This window comes from Triturus cristatus, chromosome 3_2 (genome assembly GCF_964204655.1).
Source record: "Triturus cristatus chromosome 3_2, aTriCri1.1, whole genome shotgun sequence".
In the NCBI taxonomy this organism is placed as follows: Eukaryota; Metazoa; Chordata; class Amphibia; order Caudata; family Salamandridae; genus Triturus; species Triturus cristatus.
Window position 1 is genome coordinate 195,309,785 of NC_140584.1, and position 19,724 is coordinate 195,329,508.

Sequence of the window (19,724 nt, forward strand, 5' to 3'; positions counted from 1 at the left end):
TGAGCCATCCAAGGATGTTGCACCCTACCATACAGTCATAACGAGAGCTGCGGAGTTACTTGATCTCCAACTTCCAACAAAGGAGTTTAAGTCAAACATCTTGACTGAAGTCTTGCATTCTCCCACAGCGTTGTCAGAGCCTTTGCTTCCATTTAATGAGGCCATTGCAGAACCTGTGTTGGAGGTGTGGCGCAAACCCTTTTCTGCTCCTGCGGTGTCTAAGACTATCGCTAGGGGATACAGAGCGGCCCCAGGTGATCCAGAATTTTTGTCGTCTCATCCATCGCCTGAGAGCTTGGTAATTCAGGCGGCTTGTTCTGGGAAGTCTAAAGGAGCCTTTCCACAGGTCCCTGGTGACAGAGAGGCAAAAAGACTGGACCAGTCGGCAAAGAAGGTGTCTTCATCAGCCAGCATGGCCTTGAAATCGACTAACGCCACATGTCTTTTGGGACGCTATGTACACGTGCTGATGGATTCGGCTAAGAAACTGGCGCCGAAACTACCTGATGAGGATAGATCTGGTTTTAACGACATCTTGGCTGATGCTCAGGCGGCTGCGCGGCAAGTGATCCAAAGTGGGCTGGACACTGCAGATTCTGTTGCAAGGATCATGGGGTCATCGGTTGCAACTAGGAGAAGTGCTTGGTTGAGAACTTCGGAGTTCTCTCAAGATGTGCAATCAACCCTATTGGATCTACCGTTTGATGGGTCTGGACTGTTTGGGAAAAAGGCAGATGCTGCTCTGGAAAGATTCAAAGAGAGCAAGGCAACTGCTAAATCTTTGGGACTCCAGTCTCAGTCGAGAGGGTCTTTTAAGAGGTACAGAGGTTTTGGAAGAACATCTTTTCGAACCTATAGGCAGACTCAGCAGCAGCAACAGCAGCAGCAGCAAGGTTCCTCGTCGAGAGGTTACAGAGGAAGAATCAGGGGTCGCACACGTGGCCGTCAGCTCTCCTCCTCCTCTTCCTCAGCCCCTCCCACCACCGCAAAACAGCCCTAGATCCGCCATTCCGGATCATGCTGGTCCTGTTACCTATTTTCTACAAGATTGGGAATCTGTAACTACAGATCTCTGGGTTCTAGATCTTGTAGAAAATGGGTACCCTTCCCTTTCGGGAATTCCCTCCAAATTACCCTCCTTGCCAAGGGGCTTGCTCGGAGGACCACCGTCTTCTCCTGCAGGAGTAAGTCCTGAAGTTGTTTCAGAAAGGTGCGATAAAGGTGGTTCCAGAGCAGGAGAGGGGTCAGGGATGCTACTCCCGGTATTTCCTGATTCCGAAAAAGGACGGCAGGTTACGGCCGATATTGGACCTCAGAATCTTGAATCTTTATCTAAAACAAGAGAAGTTCAAGATGCTCACCCTTGCTCAGGTTCTTCAAGCGCTGAATCAGGAGGACTGGATGGTGTCCATCGACTTGCAGGATGCGTATTTTCACATCCCAATCCTGAAGTCGCACAGAAAGCATCTCCGTTTCACGGTAGGGTCGCAACATTATCAGTTTGCGGTCCTCCCGTTTGGTCTTACTTCTGCACCTCGGGTCTTCACGAAGGTGATGGCAGTGGTGGCAGCCCATCTCAGAAGGTCAGGGATCTCAGTTTTCCCCTATCTGGACGACTGGCTGATCAAAGCGGAGTCTCCAGAGAAGGTGCTGCATCATCTGCGGGATACAACTCAACTGTTGTACAACTTGGGTTTTTCGATAAACGTGCCCAAATCTCACCTGGTGCCCTCTCAGCGCAACCTGTTCATAGGTGCGGTACTGGACACTACTGTTTGTCGAGCATTCCCTCCTCCTCAAAGGATTCTCGACATTCAGGAAATGATTCCTTTATTTTACAACGGAGCGGTTGTTCCGGTTCTGAAGGTCCTTCGCCTGCTCGGTCTGTTTGCTTCTTGCATTCTGTTGGTCAATCATGCACGCTGGCGCATGAGGGCGCTCCAGTGGTGCCTCCGCAAGCAGTGGTATCAGCACAAGGGAGATCTCAGGGAGTCTGTGAGGATCTCCAGAGAAGCTGCAGCGGATCTATCTTGGTGGGGCATGGAGGGCAATCTGTCTCAAGGAAAGCCCTTTCATCTTCCTCCATCGGTGGCCACAGTGATAACGGATGCATCCACCTTAGGGTGGGGTGCTCATCTGGGGGATCTGGAGATCAAGGGTCTTTGGTCTCCAGAGGAAAGGTTGCTTCACATCAACCTTCTGGAATTGCGGGCGATACGTTTGGCGCTCAAGGTCTTCCTCCCTTCCCTTCGCGGTCAGTCTGTTCAGGTCCTGACGGACAACACTACCGCGATGTGGTATATAAACAAACAGGGAGGAGTGGGGTCTTTTTGTCTCTGCAGAGAGGCCCTGCGTCTATGGTCCTGGGCTCAGGACCATCAGATTTGTCTGATGGCAAATCATCTGGCCGGGGTGCTGAACGTGCGTGCGGACAGTCTCAGTCGGCAGTTCTCCGCCGACCACGAGTGGAGGCTCCATCCGGAGGTGGTTCGTCACGTCTTTCGGACGTGGGGAACTCCTCGGGTGGATCTATTTGCCACCCGCGAGAACGCGCACTGTCCGGTGTTCTACAGTCTCCAGTATCCTATGCAGGGAGTGTTGGGGGACGCGTTTCAGCTGAGTTGGGGCTCACGACTCCTTTACGTGTTTCCTCCCATACCCTGAATTCCTCGGGTTCTGAGGAAGATTCGCCAAGACCGGGCCCAAGTCATGTTGATCGCCCCGGATTGGCCAAGAAGGGTGTGGTACACGGATCTTCTCCACCTCTCCTCGTGCCCTCCGCTCCGTCTCCCTCTGAGGGCAGACCTCCTCTCGCAGTCGGAGGGGCAGGTTCTACACCCCCACCTCCAGAGCTTACACCTTCATGCCTGGAGATTGAACGGGGCAACCTGAATTCTTGCAATCTCCCGCCGGATGTGGTGGATGTTATTTTATCGGCCAGGCGACACTCCACCAAATCTATTTATTCATATAGGTGGTCTAAATTTGTTCTCTGGTGTGGAGAGAGGTCCATTGATCCCTTGAAGGCTCGTCTGTCTAATATTCTACAGTTTGCCCTTTCTCTTGCTCAGCAAGGCTTTGCTGTGGCTACTGTGAAAGGATATTTATCGGCTCTATCGGCTTTCCTTTGTTTGCCGGATCAGCCGTCGCTGTTCAAGTCACCTATTGTTCTTCGTTTTATAAAGGGCCTTACAAACAAGTTTCCTCCTACTCCCTTTATTGTGCCTCAATGGGACTTAAACCTTGTACTAACCTATCTTATGGGTTCTCCCTTCGAGCCCTTACACAAGTGTCCCTTGAGGCTGTTGTCCTTTAAGACAGTTTTCCTCGTTGCAATCACCTCGGCAAGGAGGGTAAGTGAGCTTCAAGCTCTAAGTTCAATACCCCCATTCTTGACCATTCATGCTGAACGAATGATACTCCGGACCAGGGCTGCGTTTTTGCCTAAGGTGGCAACTCCCTTCCATTTGGGGCAGTCCATTACCCTTCCTTCTTTCTATCCTCCCCCTCACCCTTCCAAGGAGGAGGAGAGACTTCACCGCTTGAACCCTAAGAGGGCGGTGAGCTTCTACCTGGACAGGACAAGGGACTCCAGGATTGATGACCAGCTCTTTGTGGGCTTTGCTGGCTGCAGGAAAGGTCGAGCGGTGCACAAGCGCACCCTTTCCAGGTGGATTGTCTTGTGCATCAAGATATGCTACTCCCTAGCTGGTAAGGAGCCTCCGGAGGGTTTGAGGGCTCATTCTACCAGAGCAAAGTCTTCCACATCTGCCTTAACTAGGGGTGTTCCGGTGGAGGACATTTGTAGGGTGGTAACTTGGGCCTCCCTCCACACCTTCGCAAAACATTATTGCTTAGACACCGAGGTGAGGAGGGACGGACATTTTGCGCGATCCGTCCTTCAGGACTTTCTGGTATAGAAGGGTGGACACCCTCCTCCGGGAGTGGGGACTGCTGTGGAATCTATTCACAAGGTGAGGAATCCACTGGCAGATGTATCCAGCAGAAGAACAAGTTACTTACCTTCGGTAACACTTTTTCTGGTGGATACAGTATCTGCCTGTGGATTCCTCACTGACCCACCCGCCTCCCCGTTGTCCATCCTTCTATACCTACAATTCTGTTGATGGTATTTCAAAATGTGTTTTGTTACTGTCAAGGGCATTATGTTTTTTCTTGTGCCTTGCTATTTATTTTCCACACTATGTGTGTTGATTTGCATATCATGTACTGTGTATATTGTATATGTATATATTGCTGTCAGTCCGTCCGTGTGCCTCGAAGGCACGGAAAAAAGGGGCGGAACTGACGTCATCACGCCGACGAGGTCTTCTTATGGAGCCGGTGACGTCAGCGAAGTCGCGAGCGGAGCCGTGTCTCTGTGACGTCGTCGTCGACCCCATCGGCGTGGACTGCTACAAAAGTTTCCGAATGTTGCTGGCGCAGGGGATATTCACAAGGTGAGGAATCCATAGGCAGATACTTTATCCACCAGAAAAAGCGTTACCGAAGGTAAGTAACTTGTTCATTACGTTTATACAAAGAAGGATTCCACCAATGGGGTAGATACCCTCTTGGAGGTCTTTAAGGTCATGTTAGAACCGGCGGTCTCTAGTTGGCAGAGGTATGCACTTCTGACAAATAGGGACCAACCAACTCTAGTCAGGGAAAGGGGATTACACACTCAGATAAGCCCTGCTCACCCCCTTGGTAGCTTGGCAGAGCAGTCAGGCCTATCTCAGAGGCAATGTGTTAAGCATTTATGACCACATACAGTAATAAGGTGAATACACTACAGATGGACACGACACAGAAGTTATTATAAAAATAAGTATTTTTATATAAGGTTTAGCACAAGACCAAATAACGACAAAAATATACCACAGTCTTAATAAATACTCTTTGGAAGGAAAAATAATAGTTGAAGTAAAGTTTCTTCTTAGGAAATAAGTCTTTAGCAACAAAAGTAAGTATTCTTCTGAAACACAGTTCTTGGCAACAATGTAACCCCCACAGGATTCATACGACGTCGAGTTTACGAGATTCCCAAGGTTCGGCGTCGACCGCGAGGAGCGCTACGTCGAGCCTGGAGTTGCAACAGACCCCACAAACACAGTACCTTTTGGAAATGAAGAAAACGATGATCCACGGTGTCGAGATGTCGGCGTCGAGGTCGGCGTCGATCGTGCCTCGGAGTCGGGTCGATCCGCAGCGGCGTCGAGGGCCGGAGCAGCGCTCACGGCGTCGAGAAGGGCGTCGAGTCGATGAGATCAGCAGCGGCGTCGAGACAGGGTCGCTTGGAGCTGGAGCCGATACTCACTACTCCCTGGCGTCGATACCGGCGTCAAGACGGGGTCACTCGGAGCTGGAGCCGATACTCACTACTCCTGGCATCGCTACTGGCGTCGATCGGGCCCAGCGGCCGGCGTCGAAGGCTCGGAACACTGGAGCCGTTACTCACAATGTCGAGCTGGATTCGGCGGCGGCGGCGTCGAGACTGCAGATTTTCCCCTGTGTACTGGAAATAACACTTTCCAGCGACCAGCAATTCAGTAGAGGGTGAAGTCCTTTGGCCCTGTGACTTCAACAGGAGGCTCGCACTCTTCCAGCCCTTGGAGATTTTCTAGCAAGCTTTTGAGAGTACACACCAAGTTCCTCTCTCCTTGTTCCTTGGCAAAAATAAAGAAGCAGCTTCAGGTTCCCCCCAGCAAACAGCACACTGGCAGAAGGGGGAGGCAAGTCCTTAGACCAGCAGGCTTCTTGTCCTTGGTAGAGGTTTCCTTGTCAGAAGTGATCTGAGTTCTTGGTTCAGGGGTCCTTCTCTTATACCTCTTTTCTGCTTTGTTCCCTTTGTCCAAGCAGGGAAATTCCCCCCATCCTGGGTTTGTTGTGGGTGTTGCCAGGCAGAGGCACCTGGCCCATTCACTGAGCAGGGCAGGGTCCTCAGCCGCCCAGCAGGAGGCGGAGCCAGTATTGTCACTGGCAGGAGCAGGGCTATCAGTCGCCCGGCAGGAGGTGGAGCCAGCATTGTGTCAGGCAGGGCAGGCTATCAGGTACTACTCTTCCCCCACTCTAAGTGTAGATGCCTCATTCACCCCACACTGACTCATTCAGACCTCTGGAGCCACCCAGCCCCTGACACACACACCAAACCAGCAGAGACCGGTGGATAGTTGAACAAGAAAATAGCCACTTTCTAAAAGGGCTATTTTCAAACACAGAATTTAAAAACCATCCATCCTAAAGGGTGTGTTATTAAATTCTGAGTTCAGGGATACTAAACTCGACCTGCTACTATGCTCCCTGAGTCAGATAGATTATAATGGAGTTAATAATCAGTCTGCCCAGTCTGGCCTATTGGAGGCAGGTAGCCCTTCAATAGTGAAAAACGAAAATGGCTGTAATTCACTATTAGGTCATGCCACACACATCAGGGCATGACCTACCTTTTACCCACAATGCACCCAGCCCTAGGGCCTACCATAGAGGTGTCTGAAATGTGGCAAAGTGAAGGTTTTAGAGACTGGCAAGTAGGTTTCCTTGCCAAGTCGACATGGCAGTCAGGGACTGCACACAGGCTCTGCGATGGCAGGCCTGAGACACATTTTACACGCTGATTCTGGGGGTGGCACAACCCGTGCTGCAAGCCCACCAGCAGTAGTTAACTTACATGCCCTTGGCACACGCAGTGCACTAGACGAGGGTCTGAACAGTAAGTCAACCAGCCAATCATGGTAACACCAATCAATGTAACAATTTAACATAGGGAGCACTTGCACTGTGGCACTGATCAGCAGTGGCACAGTGCCCAAAGCAATATTCCAGCAAAAACATCGTAAACAGAGGAGGCAAACAGAAAAAAATGGAGGAGAGACTCATGCCAATGATGCCAGGTCTAACATGTCACAATACCAGGGATCTGTATAAGTACAAATGCAGGAATACTCCAAGACATATGCACACAACTGCACAAAATTGAACAAATATTGCAGGCGCTAGAAAGAGGATATGAATGCACGCGCTGCCACCCCGGGCAATTGTTTAGAACAAATTATAATGACACGGCGGAGCGGAAACTGTGCTACATCTCCTGCCAGCACGTGGCTAGAGCATACGTGGAGGGAGTGCGACCAGGTCTCACTCTGGCCAATAGGTTAAAACCCACCTGGCGACAAAACCACGTTGTACAAATCACGAACTGGGATGGGATGGATCACTATGGTACACCGGCAGTCCTATATGCCTGCTCTGTCTTCTACACAAGCCTTTATATATCCCACAAGATGTCCATGGTGATGGAGATAGCTACCTCTCTCAATGGCATAGCACTGGCGTGGCTATCACTGGGAGAACGGGAATATCTGACGCAACCCATAGAGGTGGTGGATGTTGTGTGGATATCTGGTCACTCCCAAATGTCAAAGCACCGGGACAGGATGGCCTAACGAGTGAATTCTATATCAGGTGCTCTATGCAGAGGCTTACAGTGAGCAGATCCTCCCCCCAGCTCTCCGTCAAGCCCTTATAATAGCGCTCCTAAAGCCTGATAAACAGCCAGAGTATTGTGAGTCATATTGCCCTCTTGCTCATCAATGTCATGCAAACGTTTTAGTGAGAATCCTGGCTGGCAGACTCCGGCCCTTAATGACAAATATGGTTCTCATAGACCAAGAGGCCTTGATCCTGAGTCGCAACACAATGCACAATTTACGCACGATATTTGCTCTACTGAATCAGCTGAACCCTTCAATTCTATTGAATGGACTTAAATGTTCACTATCTTAAGCCGAACTGGTGTACCAGGAAACTTTCTGAAATGGGTGTGCTTACTGTGCACAGCCCCGGTAGCCAGAGTGCACATAAATCGGCACACATTGGACCTGCTGCACATAAACCGGGGCACGCGACAGGGGTGCCCAATCTTGGCCCTTGAGCTGCTTGCATGCGTGAACTCACAGAGGCACACAGAAACCACTCTACAATCTCGACAGAGACCGATTGGCATATTACTATATGCTGATGACCTGATTCTCTGTTTGTAATCCCACAAGACACTTAGCGCCACATCTCAGGGAGTATATTCAGTTTAAAATATACTCTGGCCTGAGCATAATTTGGGGGAAGTCAGTGATACTACAATTGACATCTAGCGCGATACCTTAGAATATCCACTGGAATGGAGCACAGATCCTATGTAGTACCTGGGGGTATGGATACATAGAGACCCAGAACTGGTGCTCAGAGAGAACTATGGCAGGGCGATAGCAAAAATGGAAGGTCATGAGGCAAGATAGTCCAGTGTAGTGTCCTAGCATGGACACGTTCTAGTGTTCACATGTGTGTAATACACTCTACACCCACCCACCACCTACGTCACTGGGTCAGGTGACTAGGATAATAAAAGGGCCGAGCCAGTTAACCCACTACCCCAGCTATGTGTCTGTCTCCGTCATTGCCGCCGAGCATGAGGGCCTAGGACCCAACATAACCATGGCGACGAGGGTTGTAAGCCCCAGCGTGCAGCAGCAGCCCAGCTGATCGTGAGGGGGAGAGGAGTGCCCCCAGTGAGGACACCCCCCACCCCCTGTGAGAAGGCGCGACCCGCCGAGAAGCCGGCAGGGCGAGGCGGAGCCCCCAGCATGCCCCGAGGCGACCGGGAGCCCACCCCGCACCTCAGGCGCCCGCCACTGTGACCCTGGTGGGGGGGAAGTGCCCCGAAGACAAGCGGACCGATCGGAGCCCACCCGCATCAGCCGCGACCCCGTGATTCTGCAGGCGGAGGTCGGGTGCCCACCCCGACCCCGTCGACCCCGCCGCTGTGCCCCGAGGTGCCCGGAGAGGAAGGCAAGCCGAGCGGAGCCCACCCGCATCGGCCGTGACCAGGCAAATGGCGGCAACCACGCGGAGCCCACCCGCGTGGACGAAGAGGCCCGCCGGCCGAAGGTGAGGAGCCGCGTGAGGAAGCCAGCGGGTGCTCACCCCGCGGCCAGAGAAGAGCGAGGTACCAGCACCCCCTCCCCGCGCAGCCCGCGAAGTGAAGAGACCGGCTGCGGGGAGGGGGCGAGATCGATGTGAGAGCAAGAGCGCCCCCTGTCTCCGCCGCCCACCGCCCGCGCAGCAAGCGAGCTGAAGGAGGCTGCCGCGGGCGGGAGGGGCATGGGGAGACCAGCGCCGGCACCACACGCGCGAGGCTGACCCAGAACCTGAAATAGTGCCCGTAAAAGCGGCGCGATGAGAAGAGACGCAGCAGGGGGAATAGCGCTGGCTCGAGACCCGGCTGATGTCCGCTATGACATCCCCCAACATCGGAGACTGCCCAAGCATGGAGGCGGCACGTCTCCGCAACAGCGCTAGCTCTTATCCCCTTCTACGGTGCAGCGCGATAACTGTGGGACTGCTGCAGAGCGGGAGCGGAGAGAAAAACAATCAGGGGCAGGGGGAAGCCGGTGCGCGCCCCTCCCCGGCACGGACTGAAGAAAACAAAAGTAAAGGCCCACAGGGCAGCTGAATAAATAAAGCGGAGCCCACCCGCAGTGACAAGAGTCCCCCAACTCCACACAGACAGAGTAATGCCTTGACCTATGCAGCACACTGTAAATGCCTGTGCCCCCCCCTGCCTCTCAATAAACTAAAGTAAAAGAGACTTACCTGCTGTCCTGCACTCCACTGATCTGCTGCAGCTCCGGCCCCATCTAGACTCCACTGGTCTGCCTGGCTCCAGCTCTCCTACACAGCCGGTGAAGCCTGCAAAGGAAAGAGAACATGGAGAAAAGCTCTGGCAGCCAAGAAGGGTGCTGCTGCATGGAGGAAAGCAACACTGCCATCTAGCGGCCACTTGTGGTACTGCAACAACAGAGAAACAAACAAGCATGCAACAAGCCAAGGGAATCCAGCAGCCACAGGAGACCGACGGATCGCAGCGCAAGGAAGAAGAGGCAGCAAGGCACGTACCGCAAGGTCTGACTGATGCGCGATGGTGAGCGCACGGGAACGCGACGGAGGTGCACAGGAATGCGCAGGAACGCGACAGAAGCGCAAGGGAGAAGAGACAGTGTGCCACAGGGATGCAGCGCCATCCCACAGCGACAAGGAGGAAGAAAGGAGAACGGTGTCAAGCCACATCCACCCCAGCGAGGACTGCGCTGTCGCCGCATCAAGTGGAGCGAACCCTCGAGCGAACTAAAGGACTCAGCGCAGAGGTACCCCGGACGCGGAAGGTATACTGCAGCGCCTACAGGAGAGGAACCCACTGAAGAGGATGGGCGCAGCAAGTATCCGACACTGGTGGGCAAGGATGCAGAGGAACACCCAGTGGCGACGAGAAGCCACCACATCAAGAAATCACACGGAACAAGGAGCAACGCTACACTGAAGAGGTACCACGACGGTACGAAGATGAGCGTGCACCAGCGCCTGACAAGGCAGCGAACACAGGTAGTCACACGACGTGACACACCTCGTCAAGCCGACCAGCCAAATGGTCGCACCACAAAGGTCAAGCCGACCAGCCAAATGGTCGCACCACAAAGGGCAAGCCGACCAGCCAAATGGTCGCACCACAAAGGCCAAGCCGACCTGCCAAATGGTCGCACCACAGAAGCCAACCCGCCAGGGGTTGCAAAAGGAGGTGACCGACGCACGGGTCAGTGAAGCTACAGAGCAAGAGGTCTGACGACAAGACCGAAGATATCCTGCCAGTGATCGGCAGCGCGGACCGTCAAGTGGTCCAAGAAGTTCAAGAAGAACCAAAGTAACTGGTGAAAAGGAGAAGAACGAAGCGGACCAAGAGTATGGCCCCACGAACTTCAACCAAAGTAACTGGTGAAAAGGAGAAGATGAAGAGAAGGTCACGACCCTAACTCGGAATGCTGAGGAAGAGGGAGAGAGTGTTCTCGGACGAGGACAAGACCAGGGGCAACACGTGCAGAGTGCGCGCGCTGCATGGAGAATCCTGGCCAGACCAAGAGGAGAACAGAAATTGTCCAGAGTAGGTCGTGAAGCGAAGGGAAGAAGATATTGGAGTGGCACATTTGCCATTACAAAAAAGAAGGAAGATGACATCGGAGTGGCACGTCTGCCACTAAAAGAAAAGGGGAAAGAAAGAGATCTGAGTGACACGGTTGCCACTGCAACAAAAGGAGAAGTCAGAGTGACATGACACCCTCACGGAGAAAGAAATAGAGGAAAGAGAGAAGAGTGTGGCAAGACTTCTCACACCTCAGAGACAAGGAAGGTGACAAGCGTCAGAACATGGAGCGCATGTCCTGAAGAACACCCGTGGCACGGAGAGAAGATCATATGCTTACGATGCTTTCAGCACACCTGGGATCTGCAGAGGTGAGCAGGCCGGACCGTTCGGAACATTCACCTTTGGGGTCATGCGGACACTGGTCAATGCCAGCCGTGGTGACTCAGGGGCAAAGGCCTCAGGGATGCCAGTGAGAGACAGTGTCCCCGCGACGAGAGATGGTCATCAGCCGCCCTTCAGCAAAGGTCCCAGGAGGATGAAGACGTCGCGCGCAAAGACAGGAGCCAACATCTACCCTCCAGGTCTGACTGTGGAATCTGAGGTGAAACTTGTCGTCTCCTCCGCACCCGCTTATCGGCATGGGAGTAACACGATACAGGACACTCAACCCAGGATAGATCTGATGAAGAGGGCCTCAGGGATATCCCGTGGCAGGGGAACACCTGTGAGAGGGGCACCCTGGTGAGAGGGGTGTCTTGCGAACGACCCGTCTTTTGCCAAAACAGAATACACGCCACCGATGAAGAATAGGACTGGACTAAAAGATGAACGGCAACATCTAGCGGTGAACCACAAGAATTCCAACTGCGTTTGTCGCCGTGAAAGTAAAGCGACGAAAAGACTGTGAGAACAACTTCAAGGCAGAGCCGTTAACAGACTGGATCCATCGAGCACCCAGGCTGGTGCCACAGTGAACTGGTGATCGTCCGCGACAGGAAGAACATCGTCCGCGACAGGAAGAACATCGTCTGTGAATCCAAGCAGCTGAAGCGTGAGCGAATCTGCAGAAGTTTGGTCAATGTATTACATCTATGTATATATTTCTTTCTCCCCTAGGTTGAACATTGACTCTGGATTTTTGTTATTAACAATTGGGAGGAATGTAGTGTCCTAGCATGGACACGTTCTAGTGTTCACATGTGTGTAATACACTCTACACCCACCCACCACCTACGTCACTGGGTCAGGTGACTAGGATAATAAAAGGGCCGAGCGCACGTGCTCGTGGCCAGTTAACCCACTACCCCAGCTATGTGTCTGTCTCCGTCATTGCCGCCGAGCATGAGGGCCTAGGACCCAACATAACAGTCCAGGTTGCCAATATCCCTTACCGACCATGTAGCAATAATGAAAATGATCATACTCCCACAGTTTCTATACCTATTTAGCAATATACCCATTGTGCTCCCCAAGGTCATTTTCCAAATGATATGCACAAACATAATAACGCTTCCATGGGTGGGCAAATAACCCTGCATTGATTGAAACACAATGACATTGACATATATGCAGGGGGCTTCAGTGCGCCAGATCAATATTTAGATTGTCTTTGTGTTCAAGTGCAATACGCACATTATTGGTACAATCCACACGCATGCACATCCCATCTGGGGGTTTTAAATGTATTTTGACACATAAGCACACGGATGTACTGCAAACAGAAATCAACACAATACACTACATACCTTCGGTCTGGCAGGCTCTTGGTGCGAGAACCCTTAAACTTCCCCTATATGCTCCTGCACTTCTCCTTGGTCATCACCAAGCCCTTTCAGTTACTCAATAGGCAGATGCACTTGCTCTATTTAAACAGGTAGGGATTGAGACAAGCAATTATATATACCCTGAGGGGAAATGTATCGATCCCTCAGACCTGACATACATACAAAATGCAACACTACTTTTTACATTCACATACTACTGCCTCTGTGCTGCTATTAGTGAATTATTTCCTTCATTTCCGGAAGTGCCCTCCATGCTGTGCGTCCTACAGACTTTACTCCCTTTCCCCACACGCTGCCATTTGGTCACTAGACTCTACAATGCAGCTCAGGGGGATAGATTGTCGCTACCAAACAAGGTGTTAGATCAATGAAATGCCTTCCTGACCCTCCTTTAACGCTGGAAGACTGGTTCTACACTAACAGCGATGCTAAACTCAATCTGCAGCCTACGAATGATCCATTTAAACTATTTACAGCAAATGTATTGTATACGTGCCAGACTGTTCACGTATGGGTTGAGAGTGGTGACAAGATGTTTGAGATGTGGGATGTCGGACACAGATTTTCTGCACATGATCTGGTACTGTGGCCCGGCCCAGCAATTTTGGATATATGTAGTGCACGACATGAGATCCGTGATATCAAACTCCGTGCACTACACCCCCAGATGTGCTTGCTGAGTCTGGTCAAGAAGCTTCACCCTTCCGGACACAAGTTTGTAGCAGTGGAGCTAATTCTAGCAAAACGATGGGTGGCCATGAACTGGGGATTGCATATGCTGAATTTGATAGTTCAACAGAACTGATGAATTTGCAAAACTGTATGGGCCCAATTTGCGGAAAAAGCAGTAAGGCCAGAGAGTTACAATTCCAACTTTGTCTACCTATACGTTTTTTTCTGTTCACAGACATTCTCAGAATAACTCCAGGATTCAGGCATACTACTAGGAATGTCATGTGACATCTTCTCTATGCTCTCTTTCCCCTTGTGTTATATTGTACATATAGTAGATTTCGGCACTGGAGGATTGGTGCCCACTGTTCACACATTTCTTTCTCTGTAGGGGTAAAATGTTTTGCATGAGTGCGCTGATCCTTTGCACCCCCACCAAATTCATGGGTGATATGTCCCTCTTCCCATTCAGAAGTTATGTGCTACCATCCCTTGGCTCAAGTAACTTTATGACCGTTTCCAGGGCGGAGAGGGGTCAGATCAGAGACGTGAATGCCCATAAACATAAATGAATGTGAGCGTTCAGCAACTTACATGGCAAACAATGACTTGCAACCAGGGGCGTAGCTTGAGGGGAGGTGTTTGGGGTGTTACACCCCCCTAATGAATGTAGTATTTCATAAACGGATGGATACAGAAGCTTTCGGTCGGGTGTGATAAGATGTGTGTCGGATTTCACCTGGGATTTTTAAATTCTCACTCAGATTAAAACCCACTCACACATACACTCTTGTCTCTATTTTTGAAGGTCGTAATACATGGTTATTTTACAAAATACTGTTTTAAGTAACCCACACAATCTGCACTCCTTTCTTTTCCACCGGCCCTTTGCATATATTAATTAATATTGCCAGCGTGATAGTCAGAAAATCTGAAGCTCTCTCCTCCGTAGTCCTCCTGCTTGCAACACTAACTTCTTACCCCTTGAGTGGGATGTCCTGATGTGCATTTCTCCCCAGTAGGAAATATATTTACTGGTTGTTAAAAATTGGATTCCTGGTTTGCTGAGGTATGTACCCAGGCCAGGCTAGAACAACAACGCTAGTCAGAGTAAGCTAGACACACACTAAAATATAACCTGTGCCCACCCTCAGACAGGCTTATCTAAAGAGGCAATGTGTAAAGTATTTGTGCAACATACACATAGTAACATAATGAATACACCACAAACAGACTCCATACAAGTTTAGAAAAATAGATCATTATATTCTGAACAAAACAAGACCACAACAACAAAAATCCATTGTATAAAAGTTAAGATATTAAATTTGAAATGAATAAATGCATTAAAGCGCTTAGAAGAAAGTAACACTAAAAAGGTTAATTTAGGTAGTGCTGGACTAGGGCAAAGTCTGGGTGCACTGTGATGGAGCACCACCACCAGCCTGCTTCAGGGTCCACGCAGACCCAGGTAAACAAAGTACCTATCCTGGTCGCAAGTAGCAAAATGAATCGATCTTCTCAATGCAGTGAAGGTGATGCGTCATTCCGAAGACAGGTGCCAGTCAAGAAGTGTCAAGCGATGTGCCGGATTCTATCACACAGTTGAGAGGATGCACCAATATCACCAAGCTACAGCTGCGGCGATACACTGTACGATGCGTCGATCTCAGGAGGCAAAGTGCTGGTTCCGATAAAATGCATCGATTTTACTCCAACAACCATGCCGATGACCCTATTCTGCTACACGCAGACAGGAGAAACTTCGAAATCCGTGTTGCAAGTATCTGGGCCACTTCCAGTGAACGAGGCACCGAAGCAGGGGTAGAGACTTTGATATCTCTGAGTCCAAAAAGCAACTGGAGGCAAGCAGACAAGCCCTTGGAGATCACGTGGAGTGAAGGCAGAGTCCAGCTCTCCTTCAGCTGAGTCAGAGAGCAATACACGGAACAGCAACACAAGAGAAAAGCAGGCCTTCTAAGTCTGCAGTCCAAAGACGATTCCTTTAAGCAGCACAGAAGTCCTTCTGACAGAGGTTCAGTTCAGGGTCCAAAAGTGTCTGATTTTGTGGTGTCAGAGACCCGGTATGTATACCCAAAAATGCCGGTGATGTGGAGGGTGACTTCAAAGCAGCTCTCTGAAGTGCACAAGTATCCCTTTCAAACCAGTCCTGTCTGCCCATCTGTGGGGCGGTAATCAGTCCTTTGTGTGGGGTCAGAGCACAGCCTGTTCAAGTGAAGTGTTAGGCCTTCCCTTCCATCATGCCCAGGCAAGGCTATAAGAATGTAGATGTATGTAGATCGGTACTCAGACAAACCGGTCCTTTCTGTGTTGTGGCTGTCTAGAGGGAATGCACAAAGTGTAGTTGGGGCATTTATTGGAGACGGGCTACGAAGCACACAGGGTTATAAGCACATTCTAAAAGTATCAGTTATAAAATAGTAAGGCTAAATCCTACTTTACTAGTAAAAAGTATTCATCATTATCATTCCAGACATATGAAACATGAAGAAAATACTCTTCTCTGATCAAGAATTACCGTCGGGGTGATTTATTTGTAACAAAAGGGGAGTTTCAAGCTTGGCAAGTATTTTTAAATACCATGTTGAAGTGGCAGTAACTGCAGATCCAGGCCCTGCAGTAGCAGGCCTGAGACAGGGTTGAAAAGCTACTTCTGTGGGTGGCACAATCAGTGCTCCAGACTCACTACTTAATTTACAGGTCCTGGGTATTTGGTATACCACTTTACAAGGGATTTACACGTAAAGCAAATATGCCAAACAGTTATACCATTTAGAGAAGAGAGCACAAGCACTTTAGCACTGGTCAGCGGTGCTAAAGTGCCCTGAGTCCTAAAACCAACAAAAAGAAGGTCAGAAAAAGAGGAGGAAGAAGGTAAAAAGTTTGCGGTGACCCTTTAGAGAGGGTCATTTTCTAACAGAGGTACTTCACAAAAATCTTTTGTGAACTTCTGCTAGGCATTAATGAGGTATTTCATCGATAACCATACATTTCCAGCCTAATATAACTTTGTGAATGAGACTCTTGATGATCCTACATACTCTGGATAGAGCTATCCTTTTTACAACTATATGTATTTCTATTTTTAAACAGTAATATGGAGTAAAGAACTTGTGCTTTTTTCTTTTTGCTTTCTTCAGCAAGAAATATGTCATCCCTTTACAGTGCAGCTGTCCAATAGATTTTGAATTCTGCATCACTTTTATTCAACCTCATCAAGCTTTTACTGTTCAACCAACTTCAGGTACAGTGGTTCTTACTTCTCTGAATAGTTTTTAATGTCTTCCTAGCTATTATTTTAAAGTTTCAAAAACATCTATCTTGTTATTTGTGATCTAATTGTTTGTCTTAAGATTTCTAATGCTCCATGCAGCATTTAATGCTGTTTGCAGGTTTCAATAATGGAATGGCAAAGTCAAATACTGTTCTGTTAGTACATTTGGCAAACCCCCCCAATGAGATGACAATATTGATTCCAGATTCTCTCTAGATAAAAAAGTCTTTAGTGAGACATGATTGTTTCATTTGTAAATTGTATCTGTGTGATTGTCTTATGGATATTTTTATCCCAATAAAGATTTATTTGCTTTTGATTTGATTGTTTCATGCAGTAATGTCTCTTTGAAGTATTTGTATATTACTCATAAAAACCTCAGTTTAAATGGGTGTCATGTACCCAATTGATCTCCTTCGCCCATCCCATTAATGTGTAAAGAAACTTTTGTAACCATTCTTTTTTGCCACTGCTAAATTAAGGACCAAATGTACGTAACGGAGAATCGGCACGTTTGCAACCGCAAAATAGGTCTGCCCTATGTACAAACCCTATTTTGCAAGTCAGTAGCCTATTATCGACTCATTTCAAAAGGGTGGTAAGCCTTTGTGGGTGGTAGACCACCCTTCCCATTTGTGACTGACAGTGAAAACATTTTTTAAGAGCAGGTAGTGGCCCAATGGACCACTGCCTGCTCTTAAAAAATGAGACCGAAACATTTCATTTTTCTATTTTAAATGCATCCCATTTTCCTGTAAGTAAAACGTGATTCATTTTTTTTTTTTTTTAAACTGCTTTATTTAGAAAGCAATCGCAGACATGCTGGTCTGCTGACCCCAGCGGGCCACCATCCCTGGCAGTGCTAGCCATTCCCAATTGGGTCGCAATTGCACCTACCTCATGAATATTAACGAGCCAAGCAATTTGCGACCCCATTAGGAATCGCAAACAGTGTCTGAGACACTGTTGTAAATTCCACATTGCGAGTCGCAAAATAATGCAATTTGCGAGGCGCAAATTTGAAGGGTCATACATCTGGCCCTAAATGTATTCTTCAACAACACCTGTAAAACTCCCATGGGCAGCCATTAATGTCACAGACATAGAGAATGAGAATGGAACATGCTATCAAGACACTTCCCAGATCCTGCAGGTCTTTAGAGCTAAGTTATACACTCCTAGGGGATCCGATTCTGAGTCCCACATAGAAGAATACTTAGATGACACGGCTATAGGCTGGCTTGGAGATGGAAAATACCAGTTCCTCGAGCACCATTTACTTTAGACTAAATAAAGGAGGTAGTCCACAGACTTCCCACATACAAACCCCAGGCTCAGATGGGCTGATCGCTGAGTTCTAGTGATTATGTGCGGGACTATTGGCAGCCCACTTGAATAATTCAAAGAGGCACACAAGAAGCGCATGCTTTTTTTCTACACTGCACAAAGCAATAATTGTAATGTTGCGCAAACCTGGCAAACTTGAACAACAATGCGGATCTTACTGACTGTTGTCCTTACTCAGCTGTGATGCCAAAATACAGGTAAAGTTCATCTCCAGTTGGCTGAGCTTATTGGTGAGAGATTTGGTACGGCCAGATCTGTCCGATGCATCCTTTGCCAGTCAACAGCCCACAACTTGCATACTCTCTTTGCCCTTATGAATGATTTACACCCAGATTTGGATGTGGTCACTGTGATTTTAGGTACTTCTTAGGCATTTGGCTCCCTGAAATGAGAGTACCTCTTAACTATATGGCTTAGAATGGGTTTGCCTCAGACGCTCATAGACTTTATTAAAAACATTTAATCTTCCCTACAGCAAGAGTTTGAGTGAATGGAAGTTTGTTTCCCCCCCATTGGCATCTCTAGAGGCACAAGACAGGGAGTCCACTATGCCCAATATAATTTGAGCTCGCTTTGGAACAGCTTGCTGATTGGTTCAGTTTGCACTGTTCGGACCGCACCATCCGATACACAGGTTGGGACATTTTTTTATCCTTATAGGCAGACAGTATGACTCTATGCGTCAGAAACCCTAGGGTCTGTCTCAGTTAGATCCTTTGAAAGTAAATCAGGTTAGGGGCTATGTCTGGAATTAATACAAACTGGAGTAAGTCACAGATGTTCCCACTCACTGATGGAGCAGTTAGATTTGTGTTGGAGTTGCCTTTAAACTGGTGAACCGACTCACATCACAAGATGCATATTGTCATTAAAGAAAATTATATAGTAATGGTCCATAATATCACCAAGCAGATAAGTTGGTGGATATCTCTACGACTCTCACTAGCTGTCCACAAAGGACTCATTAAGATGGTAATACTTTCCAAATTGCTCTATTCGTTCATAAACAAGTAACAGGCAATCACCAAATCCTTTTTCCTCCAGATTCATACACACCTAATCAGTCTGGCTTGGTCGGGCAAACAAATCCAGACTAGGAAACATGGACACTGCCATTTTATCGTGGGGGTTTTGAGGCTCCATGTCGGGAACTCTCCTATCTCTGTACCTAGGCACACTTTGCGTATTATTAATATAATCCCATTCCTTGTCTGCTTCACCTTGCAGTGGAGACTGATGCAGCAGACCCAGTCCCTTTGAGGTCTCTGATTGAGACCACTCTCTCACTCTCAACATTGTGACCACCGTAGTCTTCTTTAGGGCATGGAACAAGATTTCCACTCTGTTATTTGATGCATATCCCTTTTCTCATTTTCGTGATCTTGTCACATTCTGTGTCACCGTTTTCTTGAGGGTGGGCTTGCTTGAGGGCTTTAATGGTATTGGGTTGTCCCACCTAGCAGAAAGCAAGTTGCAAAGGCAAATACATTCAGCAGTCACTTGCTTTTTGGGGATTTTATGATGTAGGCTTTCAATGAAGGTAGGTCTAGTTTCTTACACTTCTTATGTGTTTTTACTTTTGTGGGTTGCATTTGAGTTTTTTCTACCGGCTGAAAGATTGCTCTGGAAGGCAATGGCATGATGGTCGCGTCAGATT

At 48.8% G+C, this 19,724-nt stretch overlaps 1 protein-coding gene across 1 annotated transcript in view; it reads left to right on the plus strand.

The window, feature by feature from the left end:
* The window catches only part of CFAP221 (cilia and flagella associated protein 221), a 563,252-nt gene that overhangs the window by 152,676 nt on the left and 390,852 nt on the right, over positions 1–19,724 (plus strand). Inside the window, exon 7 of the mRNA XM_085646788.1 lies at positions 16,587–16,690. Coding sequence (XP_085502914.1) covers positions 16,587–16,690 — 104 coding nt within the window. The remainder of the gene's footprint in view (positions 1–16,586; positions 16,691–19,724) is intronic.